Source organism: Penaeus monodon, chromosome 5, assembly GCF_015228065.2.
Source record: "Penaeus monodon isolate SGIC_2016 chromosome 5, NSTDA_Pmon_1, whole genome shotgun sequence".
Lineage (NCBI taxonomy): Eukaryota > Metazoa > Arthropoda > Malacostraca > Decapoda > Penaeidae > Penaeus > Penaeus monodon.
Window position 1 is genome coordinate 7,495,011 of NC_051390.1, and position 12,500 is coordinate 7,507,510.

A 12,500-nucleotide genomic window follows, 5' to 3' on the forward strand; every position below is an offset into this window, starting at 1 on the left:
TCTATTTATTGCTTATCTGTTTATCTGCTAATCAGCTGATTAATTCCGGAGCTCGGTACGAGAAGGGCCGAAGCGTCATCCTCATTTTCATTAACAGTATGGATTCGCAAAATGTTCAAAATAGTAAATTCACGTCTTTTTGTTATTCAGTTCTCACGTGGAATTACACCCACCGATATTCGTCATTTTTGCGCAGATGGCCAAAAACTGATCAGCGCTGTGATGGGAAAACCCGGAGGTACTTTAGCTTAGGATCCTCGCAGTTAAAAGCCTGCGGGAAAAATTGCTAATGGGATATTTCGTATAAAAACAGAGGGAAGTGGAAAAAAATCGAGCGATGGTGAGTACGAGGAAGGAAGTAACGGAGAAAGGGAAGGAGAATGGGAGAAAAAGGAGAAATGAAGGTAAAAGAGAGAGAGGGAGAAAGATGAGAAATGAACGTGAGGGAGAGAGGGAGAAAGATGAGAAATGAAGGTGAAAGAGAAAAGTTGAAGGAAGATGAGAAATGAAGGTGAAAGATAGAGCGTGAGAAAGAGGAGAAATAAATGTGAAAGGGAGAAAGGAAAGGAGAGAGGGAATAAGAAAAGAATAACGGAAAAATGGAAGGAAAAAAAAGAAATAAGGTGAATGAGAGAAAAGAAAGGAAAAGGGAAGAAATTGAAGAAGAAAGGGAGACAGAGAAGGGGGAAGGGGGAAACACAAGGGTAAAGGCAGAAAGAGAGAAAGAAAAGAAGAAAGGGAGAAAGAGAAGAAAGAAGGAGGAAAAGAGAAAGACGGGGAAGAGGAAAGAGAAGGTGGAAGAGAGAAATAATGTGTCTGAGAGAAAGAACGGAGGAAGAAAGTGGAAGGGGCGGAAAAAGAAGGAAAAAGAAGAAGAAAAATAGTGTGAGAGGAAGAGAAAGAAAAAAGGGGGGAAGAGGAATAAGAGAGAAGAGAGAGAGAGAGGGGAGAGACAGAGGAGAAGAGAGAGGAGAGAGAAGAGAAACGAGAGAGAGAGAGAGAGAGAGAGGGAGAGAGAGAGAAGAGGGAGAGAAGGAGAGAGAAGAGAAAAAAAAGAGGAGGGAGGAGAGAGAAAAGGAGAGAGAGGAAAGAGAGGAAGAGAGAGAGAGAAGAGAGGGGAAGGAGGGGAAAAGAGGAAAGGGGAGAGAGAGAGAGAAAAGGAAGAGAGAGAGAGGAAAAGAGAGAGAGAGAGGAGAGGAGAAAAAAGAAAAAGAAAAAAAAAAGGGGGGGAAAAAAAAAAAAAAGAAAAAAAAAGGGAAAAGGGAAAAGGAAAAGAGGGAAAAAAAAAGAAAAAAAAAAAAGGGGGAGGGGGAAAAAAAAAAAAGGGGGGAGAGAGAAAAAAAAAAAGGGGGGAGAAAGGGGAAAGGAAAAAAAAAAAAAAAAAAAAAAAAAAAAAAAAAAAAAAAAAAAAAAAAATAAAAAAAAAAAAAAAAAAAAAAAAAAAAAAAAAAAAAAAAAAAAGAAAAAAAAAAAAAAAAAAAGAGAAAGACGAGAATACAGAAAAATGGGGGAAAAGGGCTGGAAAGGGGACCAAAAAAAAGGGGGAAAAATTTCGCGGGGGAAAGGAACGGGGAAAAGACGAAACAGTTCAACAAAGAAAAGGGAAAAACATTTTAAAAAAAAACAGGCCAAAGTGATGTAAAATTTTTTATTTTTATTTTTATCTTTCTTTTTTAAATAGATATATATTAAATATCCTTTTAAAAATAATAACTTTTGGAAGTAAATAGATATAACTTATTACTTTTGATAACGAAAAAAGGACAGGAAACGTCCAAAAAAAGAGAAAAGAAAAAAAGGGAAAGAATGTTGAGTGGGTAAACAATTTAGGAAAGAATTAGGAAGATGAACAACCGAATAAGATTCCAATACTAAATCATCGTACGAGAAGATATGTAAATACGCAGGTTATTTTTCCTTTTATCTTATATTTTAAGTAATGTATATACGCATTTTATTCCATATTTCATTTTAACTTTTAGATAATATACAAAGATCAAAGAAACTTATCGAAAGACAATAGAATAGTCACTGAAAACGTGAGAAAAAGATGTTTGTGTGTGCGTACAGGAAGCAGAGGACAAGGAACTGTTCAAAAAAGAAATGGGAAGGGAATGAATGAACAGAGAAGAGAACAATTCTCCACGCGGTGTAAATCTAGGCAAATTTTGAATACCAAATATGTTCCACTAGGAAAGCAGCGAGCAAGTTATTTCAACGTTTTATCTTACCTTTAATATGATATAAATACGCATTTTATTTTATACTTTATCTTACCTTTTATATAATATAAGTACGCCTTTTATTTAATATTTTATCTTACCTTTTAGATTATGTAAATGCGCATTTTATCTTATGTTCTATTTTACGTTTTACATTATGTAAATACGCAATTTCCTTTTAATTCTATCTTACCTTTTTGATAATGACCTTACCTTTTAAATAACATAAACATGCATTCATTTAGAATTTCCTCTTACCCTTTTTTTCAACGGTATAGGCTGATGTTTGAGCGGCCGTGGTCACAGCATGATACTTAATTGTAGTTTTCATGTTGTGATGCTCTTGGAGTGAGTACGTGGTAGGGTCCCCACTTCCTTTCCACGGAGAGCGCCGGTGTTTACTTTTTAGGTAATCATTCTCTCTATTTTATCCGGGCTTGGGACCAGCACTGACTCTTACCTTTAAGATTAAGTAAATGCGCATTTCATTTCTACACTTTAGAGGAATAATGACACCTTTCGCTAAATTGCAAAACTTATTCTGTCCAAAATCAGCAATGACGGTCTTCGCTTTTCCTGCTTTTATCCGCTGATAGAAATAACGAAAACCCGTGTGTGTGTTTGTGTGTGTGTGTGTGTGAGTATGTGAGTGAGTGAGTGAGTGAGTGAGTGTGTGTGTGTGTGTGTGTGTGTGTGTGTATGTGTGTGTGTTTTTAGTGAGTGTGTGCGTGTGTGTGTGTGTGTTTTTTAGTGAGTGTGTGTGTGTGTGTGTGTGTGTGTGTGTGTGTGTGTGAGTGTGTATGTGTGTGTGTTTTAGTGAGTGTGTGCGTGTGTGTGTGTGTTTTTTAGTGAGTGTGTGTGTGTGTGTGTGTTTTAGTGAGTGAGTGAGTGAGTGAGTGAGTGAGTGAGTGAGTGAGTTGTGTGTATGTGTGTGTGTGTACGCATATGTATATTAAGTGGAAACTACCAGTAGAAAGATATAAAGCGGAATATCCGAGCCCAGTATTCTCGACCAAGAGCCCAAAATAGAGATCTTGGATCGAAGAACAGAGAACAAGGGAGAACAAAGAATGTGAAGAGAAGAGAGAACAAAGAAAGGTTGTTAAGAAGATGGAGAACAAGAAAAGACATAGAACGTTGTTTAAAGAATAGAGAAGAAGAACAGGTTGTTAGAATAACAGAGAACAAGCAATAATAAATGTTATCGAAGGAATAGAGAACAAGATAGAACAAAAAACATGGGTCAAAGAAAAAAAGGACAAGAAAGATTGAAAAAAATGGACGAAAGAATAGAAAGCGCAAAACCTGGAGAAGGAGAAACAAGGAGCATAAAATGGACAACAAAGAACGGGTAACAAAGAACACGAATCAAAACAGAAAACAAAGAAGCAGGAGATAAAAAAAACAAGAAACAAAGAAACAAAAAAACACGAATCAAAGAAGTAAAAACAAATAACCAGAAATAACCCCCAAAAAAGGAAAAAAGTGAGAGAGAGAGAAAAAAAAAAACAAGAATAAACACCAAAGACTAGAAACCAAAGCAGAAAACGAGAAACGAAGTTAATCTCGCGGAAACCTCCCTCCCTCACCCTCGCTCATCATCTCACAAAGGTTTCCTCATGAGGCCGGCCGTTCAAGGGGGAATTGCAAGGGGGAGGTCCGTGTGACAGGCCGACAGGTCAGGCAGGGTCAGTGGGGGTAGGGGGTGGGGGGTGGGGGTGTTGTGCATGACAGCAGGTCGTGCGTGGCAGATTGGCAGGCCGGCGCGGCGGATTTATGGCACCGGATGTCACGTCGGTTGCTAAATATCGGATAACGATCAAGGTGTTTTATGTGTATATGTATATATATATATATATTTTATATATATATATATATATATATATATATATATATATATATATATATATATATATGCATATATTTATGAATATATGCATACATATATATATAGAGAGAAAGAGACATAGATAGATACAGAGAGATATTGCATATATACATATGTATATATAAACACACACACACACACACACACACATATATATATGTTTGTGTGTGTGTGTGTGCGTGTGCATATAATATATATATATATATATATATATAATATATATATATATATAAAATATATATATAAAATATATATATATATATATATATATATGCATATATATACATATATATATACTATATATATATATATAGATATTATATATATATATATATAATATATATATATATATATATATATATATATATATATATATATATAAGACTGTAGAAATTTTACGTGTGCAACACTGCACAACACAACCGTACATTCAAATTCATCTCCCTCATCTCACTTCCTGGCCAGAGTATAACTCCTCTCTCTCCTCCCGCTGCTCACGACACCCGAAGGCAAAAGTCCGCCAACAGTTCGGACTCGACAGCCAATAGATTTCGTCTCCTTACCAGCACACACTCTGTCTTCCAAACTTTGATCCCAGTTCGGTTGGATTCATCTCCCTGCCTTCTGTCGTCTCTTGATGAGGCTCTTGCATCCTCGTCAGCTCTTAGGTTTCGGTGGCAGTGGGAGGGATGATGATGATGATGATGGTAATGGTGAGAATAAAATGAGGATATTAAGAATTATGGTAATGATGATGATGATGATGATGATGGTAATGGTGAGAATAAAATGAGGATATTAACAATTATGATGGTGATGATGATATTGATAATGGTGATGATAATAGTTATAGTAACAGTGATAATGATAATAATAGTGACAATGGCTATGGTGATATTGATAATGATAAGAGGAGTGATTATATCCATAATGATACTAATAATAATGATAATGATGATAATGATAGTAACAGCAAAAGTAATGATATTAATAATGATACTAATGATAATGATAATAATTATAGTAATCATTATAATAATTATGATAATTATGATAATAATAAAATAATATAACAATTATAATAGTTATGATAGGAATAATGACAATAATAATGATAATAATAATAGTAATAATAATAATAATAACAATAATTATAATAACAATAATGATAATGACAATAATAGCAATAATACATAATGCTAAAGATAATTTACCTTATGCTCATTTTCATTATCAGTATCACAAGCGGGACCCATGGCAATAATAAAAACATAAAAAAAAATCATTTTAAAAAGTACATATATTTACCCTTCTCTCTTTTCGTCTTCCTTATACCTTTCGCTTCCCTTAACATTTTCATTTCCTTCTCTCTCTTCCTTTCCCTCTCTCTCTACCTTTTCCCTTCTTTCTCTGCCACTCCCTCCTCACTCCTAAATCTTCCTTAAATAAACGTGTTTCTTTCTATTTTAAGCCCACCATCTACTTCCTCATACTTCATTCTTCTTCCTTCTTAATTTTCCTCGTCTCCTTCGCTTCCTTATCCTATTCTTTAGCTTTTCTATTCCCCTTTCTTTCTCTAAACCCCCTCTCCCCTCTCCCTTCCTCTCATTTTCCCTCTGTTTCCTCTTCATGTTATTATTATTGTTGTTGTTGTTGTTATTATTATTGATATTATTATTATTATTATTAATATTGATATTATTATTATTATTATTATTATTATTATTATTATTATTATTATTATTATTATTATTATTATTACCATCATTAATATTATTTTTGTTTTTGTTCGCATCGTTGTTGTTATTATATTAATGATTATCACTGTCGTTGTCATAATTGTCATTATCAGTTTTGTTATCATTGTTATTATTATTATTATTATTATTATTATTATTATTATTATTATTATTATTATTATTATCTTTATTACTATTATTATTATCATAATTATCATTATCATCTTCATTTTTGTTATTATTATCATTATTATTATCATTATCATTATTATCATTATAATAATAATAATAATAATAATAATAATAATAATAATAATAATAATAATAATATTGATATTGATATCAATATTAATATTAATATTAATAATAGTAAAAATAATAATAATAATAATATCACAATTATTACTATTACTATTAATTGTAATAATTATAATATTAATAGTTATTATTATCATTATCATTATGATTATCATTATTATTATTGTCATTACTAATATTATTATCATTATTATTATTATATTACTATTTATTGTTATTATTAGTATCATTATTATTATTATTATTATTATTATTATTATTATTATTATTATTATTATTATTATTATTATATGATAATAATAATAATAATAATAATAATAATAATAATAATAATAATAATAATAATAATTATTATTATTATTATCATTATTATCATTATTATTTTAATAATAATAGTAATAATGATTATTATTTTTTATTGATATTATTATTATTATCATAATTATTATTATTATCATTATTATTATTATTATTATTATTATTATTATTATTATTATTATTATCATTATTGCTGTTATAATTATCATCATTATCAATATTATTATTATGGATATTATTATGATTATGATTATTATAAAATTTATCAATATTATTACTATTATCAATATTACTATCATTATTAGGATTATCATTAATATTATTATCATTAATATTACTATCATTATTGTTATCATTATTTTATTATCATTTTCATTACTGTTATCAGCATCACCGTCACTGTCATTTATATTTATATTAATAGCTTTATAATCATTACTAATATCATTCTGATTGACATTATTTTCATTATTGTCATTATTTCCTTCTTCATCCTTGCCATTATCATTATTATTGCTATTTTTCATTACCTTGTTATTCTAATATCGTTAATATTATTAACATTATTATTATTATTATTATTATTATTATTACCATTATTGTTATCATTATATTTATTATTATCATAATTATTATTATTATTATTATTATCATTATTATTATTATTATTATTATTATTATTATTATTATTATTATTATTATCATTATTATTATTATTATCATAATTATTACTATTATTATTATTGTTATTGGTATTAGTATTTTCGCTGTTGCTTTTGTTATCATTATCATTATCATTATTATTACTATTATTCCATTATTGTTTTCATTATTAATATTAGTAGTAGTTGTAGCAGTATTGTTATTATTTTCATTATTATTGATATTGTTATTATTATTGTGATTATCATTATCATTATTATTAATATTATTATTATTATTATCATTATCATCATCATCATCATTGTTATCATTATTATTATTATTATTATTATTATTATTATTGTTGTTGTTGTTGTTGTTGTTGTTGTTGTTGCTGTTGTTGTCGTAGTTGTTGGTGTTGTTGTTGGTGTTGTTGTTGTTTTTATCAACCATTACCAATACTATCATTACCATTATTACTACCACTACCACTTATCATTATCTTCATTATTATTATCACAAAAGTTATGACTGTTATTATCATTATCATCTTTATCATTACTGTTGTTATCATTATCAATATTATCTTTATCACTATCATCATCATCATTGTAATTATCGTATGTTCTTTCTTAGCTTTACTATAATCATCTGTCATTTATTTCCTTTTTTCCTCTCTGCCTCTTATTTCTGCTTTTGCTAACACACTTGCTTCGTAATTTTCGAACAGGAGTCATATGACATAAGAAGAGTCTGTTGCCCCATTTTATGTTGTCGTAAAGTTGCCCGAATATTGCAATTTCTTTATCGCATTGCATTTTATGAGATTTTTCGGAAATTACCCCAAACTATTGTATGCTTCTTCAGGAATCGATTGCTTCTTGAAGACAATTTAGAGGCACTGGAATTTAAAATGTGTGTGTGTGATCTTGATTATGGATCTTAATTATGTGTGAAATATGTAATATTCTCTGTTTGTTTAGGGGGATTTTCCTCTTTCTTTCTTTCTTTTTTGAGTGTCATCGTTCATTCTGGTGTTTTATATATATATATATATATATATATATATATATATATATATATATCTAATATATTTAATATATATTATATATATCTATATATTATGATTATGTATGTAGTATGTTTAATATATGTATATATATATTATATATATATATTATATAGTAGATATGACTATTATATATATGTTATATATATATATTATATATAATATATATATATAGTATACATATATATATATATATATATATATTATATATATATATATATATATATATATATATATTATATATATATATATATATATATAATATATAATATATATATATATATACATACATATATATATATAATAATATGTATATGTATATATATGTATATATATATATATATATATATATATATATATATATATATATATATATTATATATATATAATATACATACATAAATATATATATATATATATATATATATATATATAATATATATATATATATATATATATATATATTATATAGTATATATATTCCTAATTGCAACACACCACACAAGTAAAGGGCTTAGGAAAGGCTATCATCCGCGAGCCCTCCACAAACCCTCCCTCAGCACAGGCTAACCCTTCCTCCTCTCGTGTTCCAGGAAGCGACAGCATCAAAGTCCTCGAAATCCAGGTTCCCCCGAGGGTCCCGACGGGGGAAACGGTGCGTCTCGGTTGCCTCTACGACCTGGAGGGGGCAAACCTCTACTCTCTCACCTGGTGGCGCGGCACCGAACAGTTCTACCAGTTCAGCCCTAGTAGCCAGGAGCAGATGACGGTCTACGATTCTCCGGGCATCACCGTTGACGTGAGTATATGGAGGGGAAGGGGGAGAGAAGGGGGTAGATGGAGGAGGAAGAGAGGGGAGGGGAAGAAAGATGAGGCGGAAGAGAGGGGAAGGGGAAGAAAGAGGAGGAGGAAGAGAGGAGAAGGGACGGAAGAGAAGGAGGAAGGAAGAGGAAAAGGGAAAGAGGGGAGTGGAAGGAAGAGAGGGAAAGGGAGAGATGAGGGTAAGAAGGAGAAGGAAGAGAGATAAGGATGGAGGAGGAGAGGAGGGAGAGAGGGAGGAGGGGAGAATGAGAGAGAGTGGGAGAGAAGGAGGACGAAAAGAATGGAGAATAGGAGAGAAAGGAAGGAGATAGAGAAGAGAAAGGACGGGAGAAGTAGGAAATGAGGGAGGTGGGGGAAAGGAGGAAGAGAAGGAGGGAAAGAGGGAAGAAAGAAGGGAGGGAGAAAAGATTGAAGGAAGGAGGGAAGAAATGAAAGAATGAAAGAGAGGAAATGATGATCGAGGGAGAGGAAGAATGAGGGGGAGGAGGAGGGTGAAAAAAGTCGATAGTTGATTGGCAATGACGAATGGGATGCGAGACAAATTGGAAAGGGGAATAGAAGAGAAAGACGAAGAACGATTGCAATCATTTGGTGGTAAGAAAGACGAAAAAGGAATGGAAGATAGAAGAATAATGTAAGGAGAATATACACACAAAGAGAGGAAACAAAATGAGAGTGTGGGAAACAAGAAAAGAGGATAAGGAGAATCAAACAATAGTGATGATAATATCAAGAGTGATAATAATGATAATGGTAATCATATTAATAGTGGTTATGATGATACCAACAGCAATGATAATAATTGTAGTAGTACTAGTAATGATAATAATGATAATAATAATGATAATGATAATGATAATAATAATAATAATAATAATAATAATAATAATAATAATAATAATAATGATAATAATAATAATAATAATAATAATAATAATAATAATAATAATAATAATAATAATAATAATAATAATAATAATAATAATAATAATAATAATAATAATAATAATAATAATATAATGATAATAATAATAATAATAATAATAATAATAATAATAATAATAATAATAATAATAATAATAATAATACAATAACAACAGCAACAACAAAAACAACAACAACAACAACAATAATAGTAATATAGGACGAAGAAAAAGCAAAAGAAGATCAAGAAAGGAAGAAACAAATACCCAGAGAAAAGCAGAGAGAGAGAGAGAGAGAGAGAGAGAGAGAGAGAGAGAGAGAGAGAGAGAGAGAGAGAGAAACAGGCACAGAGAGACAGAGAGAGAGAGAAACAGGCACACACACACACACAGAAACAGGTACAGAGAGAGAGAGAGCGAGACAGAGAGAAACAGGCACAGAGACAGAGACAGAGAGAAACAGGCACACACACAGACACCCAAACTTTGCCTCCCGCGGAGCCAAGCTTTCCTGAAGAGTTCCCATCCGCGGTTAAGCTGACTTTATCCTCCTCTGTGCCTCCGTCCTGCCAGTCTTTTCAGATCTCCAACTGCGGTATGCTTGTTCCCTTCACTCAGCATTTCTCGCTGGCAGATCTTTGTCTATCGGCAGAGTCGTGCTTTTTTTTTTTTTTTTCTTTCTTTTTCTTTTTTTTTTGAGGGGGGGCTTGTTGTTATTTGTTTTTTCGTCTGGTTGATTATGCTTGTTGTTATTATGATTATTATTATAATGGTTATTATTATTATTATTATTATTATTATTATTATTATTATTATTATTATTATTATTATCATTATTATTACTACTACTACAACTACTACTACTATTATTATTATTATTATTATTATTATTATTATTATATTATTATTATTATTATCATTATCATCATCATTGTTATCATCATCATCATCATCATCATCATCACCTTTATCATTATCATCACATTATTACTATGATCATTATAATCATCATTATCAGTCATCATCATCATCACCATCACATCATCACCACGGTCATTATCATTATCAATATCATCATTGTCGTTATTATCATGATTTTCACCTTCAAACCGGCATCACATCAATCACCATCACTATCACCCATCATCATCATATCATCATCATTAGCACCATCATTACATCATCATCATCATCACCAACCATCCTCACCATCACTATCGCCTATCATCATCATCACTATCATCATATCATTATCACCATCATTACATCATCTTCACTTCACAGAATTATCATTATTGAATTCCTTTATTTTTCTACTTCTCGCTACCGTTGAACACGAGATGAGTTTCCGTTCAACACTTAAATTGAACAAAGCTCACGTAATCTTCTCTCTCTCTTCTCTCCTACCTCTCTCTCCTCTCTTTTCTCTCTCTCTTCTCCATCTTTTTTAACCTCTCTCTTCTTTTTCCTATCTCTCTCTCTCTCCTCTCCCTCCTCTCTTTCCTCTCTCTTTTCTCCCTCTTTTTCCCCTTCTCTTTTATTCTTCCTCTCTCTCTCCTCCTCCTCCCGTCCTCTCCTCCTACTCTCCTTCCTCTCCCTTATCTCTCTCCCTTTTCTCCTCCTCCTTTCCTCTTCCCTCTCCTCCTCCTCCTCTCCTCATCCTCCTCTCCCTCCTCCTTTCCCTCCTCTCCGTCCTCCCTTGCCTCTCCTCCTCCTCCTCCTCTCCTTCTCCTCCTCTCCCTCTCTCCCTCTCCTCCTCCTCTCCTTCTCCTCCTCTCCCTTCTCTCCCTCTCCTCCTCCTCTCCTTCTCCTCCTCCTCTCCCTACTCTCCCTCTCCTCCTCCCTCCCCTTCCTCCCCCCTTTCCCCCCCCCTCCCTCCCCCCTCTCCTCTTTTCCCCCTCTCCCTCTCTCCTCCTTTCCCCTCTCCCTTCCTCCTCCCCTCCTCTCCTCCTCCTCTCCCTCTCCTCCTCCTCTCCTTCTCCTCCTCTCCCTTCTCTCCCTCTCCTCCTCCTCTCCCTCTTTCCCCCTTTCCCCTCTTTCCCTCCTCCTCCTCCTTCTCCTCCTCTCCCTTCTCTCCCATCGACGCAAGCAATCCCCTATAATCCCCTTGATACCCTGTCCTTCCTCCTCCTTCTCTTTTCACTTCGTCTTTCTCTCCTTTTCGCACTCTCATTCCCCATCTTCTTCCTCTCACCTCCGTCAGACTCTTTTTATCTACCTTTTCTCCCTCTCTTCTGCCTCTCATTCCATGCTTCCTCTCTCTCCTTGCTTTTTACTTCCATTTTTACCTTCTTCTCTCTCTCTCTCTCTATATATATATTCTCTTTTCTCTCTCTCTTCTTCCTCTCTCTCTCTCCTTTTTTTCTACTCTCTCTTCTCCCCCCCTCTCTCTCTCTCTCTTTTCTACTCTCTTATCTCCCCTCCCCCCCCTCTCTCTCTCTCTCCTATCCTAATTCCTCCCACTTTTCTCCTCTCCTCTCCGCTCATCCCCATTCTCCTATATCCACTCCTCCTATCCACACATCCCCCGCTTTCCACTATTCCTCTCTCCCTCACCCT

At 32.5% G+C, this 12,500-nt stretch overlaps 1 protein-coding gene across 1 annotated transcript in view; it reads left to right on the forward strand.

The window, feature by feature from the left end:
• Window positions 1-12,500, forward strand: part of LOC119573414 — a 64,874-nt gene that overhangs the window by 28,626 nt on the left and 23,748 nt on the right. The window contains exon 2 of the mRNA XM_037920646.1: window positions 8,790-8,995. Coding sequence (XP_037776574.1) covers window positions 8,790-8,995 — 206 coding nt within the window. The remainder of the gene's footprint in view (window positions 1-8,789; window positions 8,996-12,500) is intronic.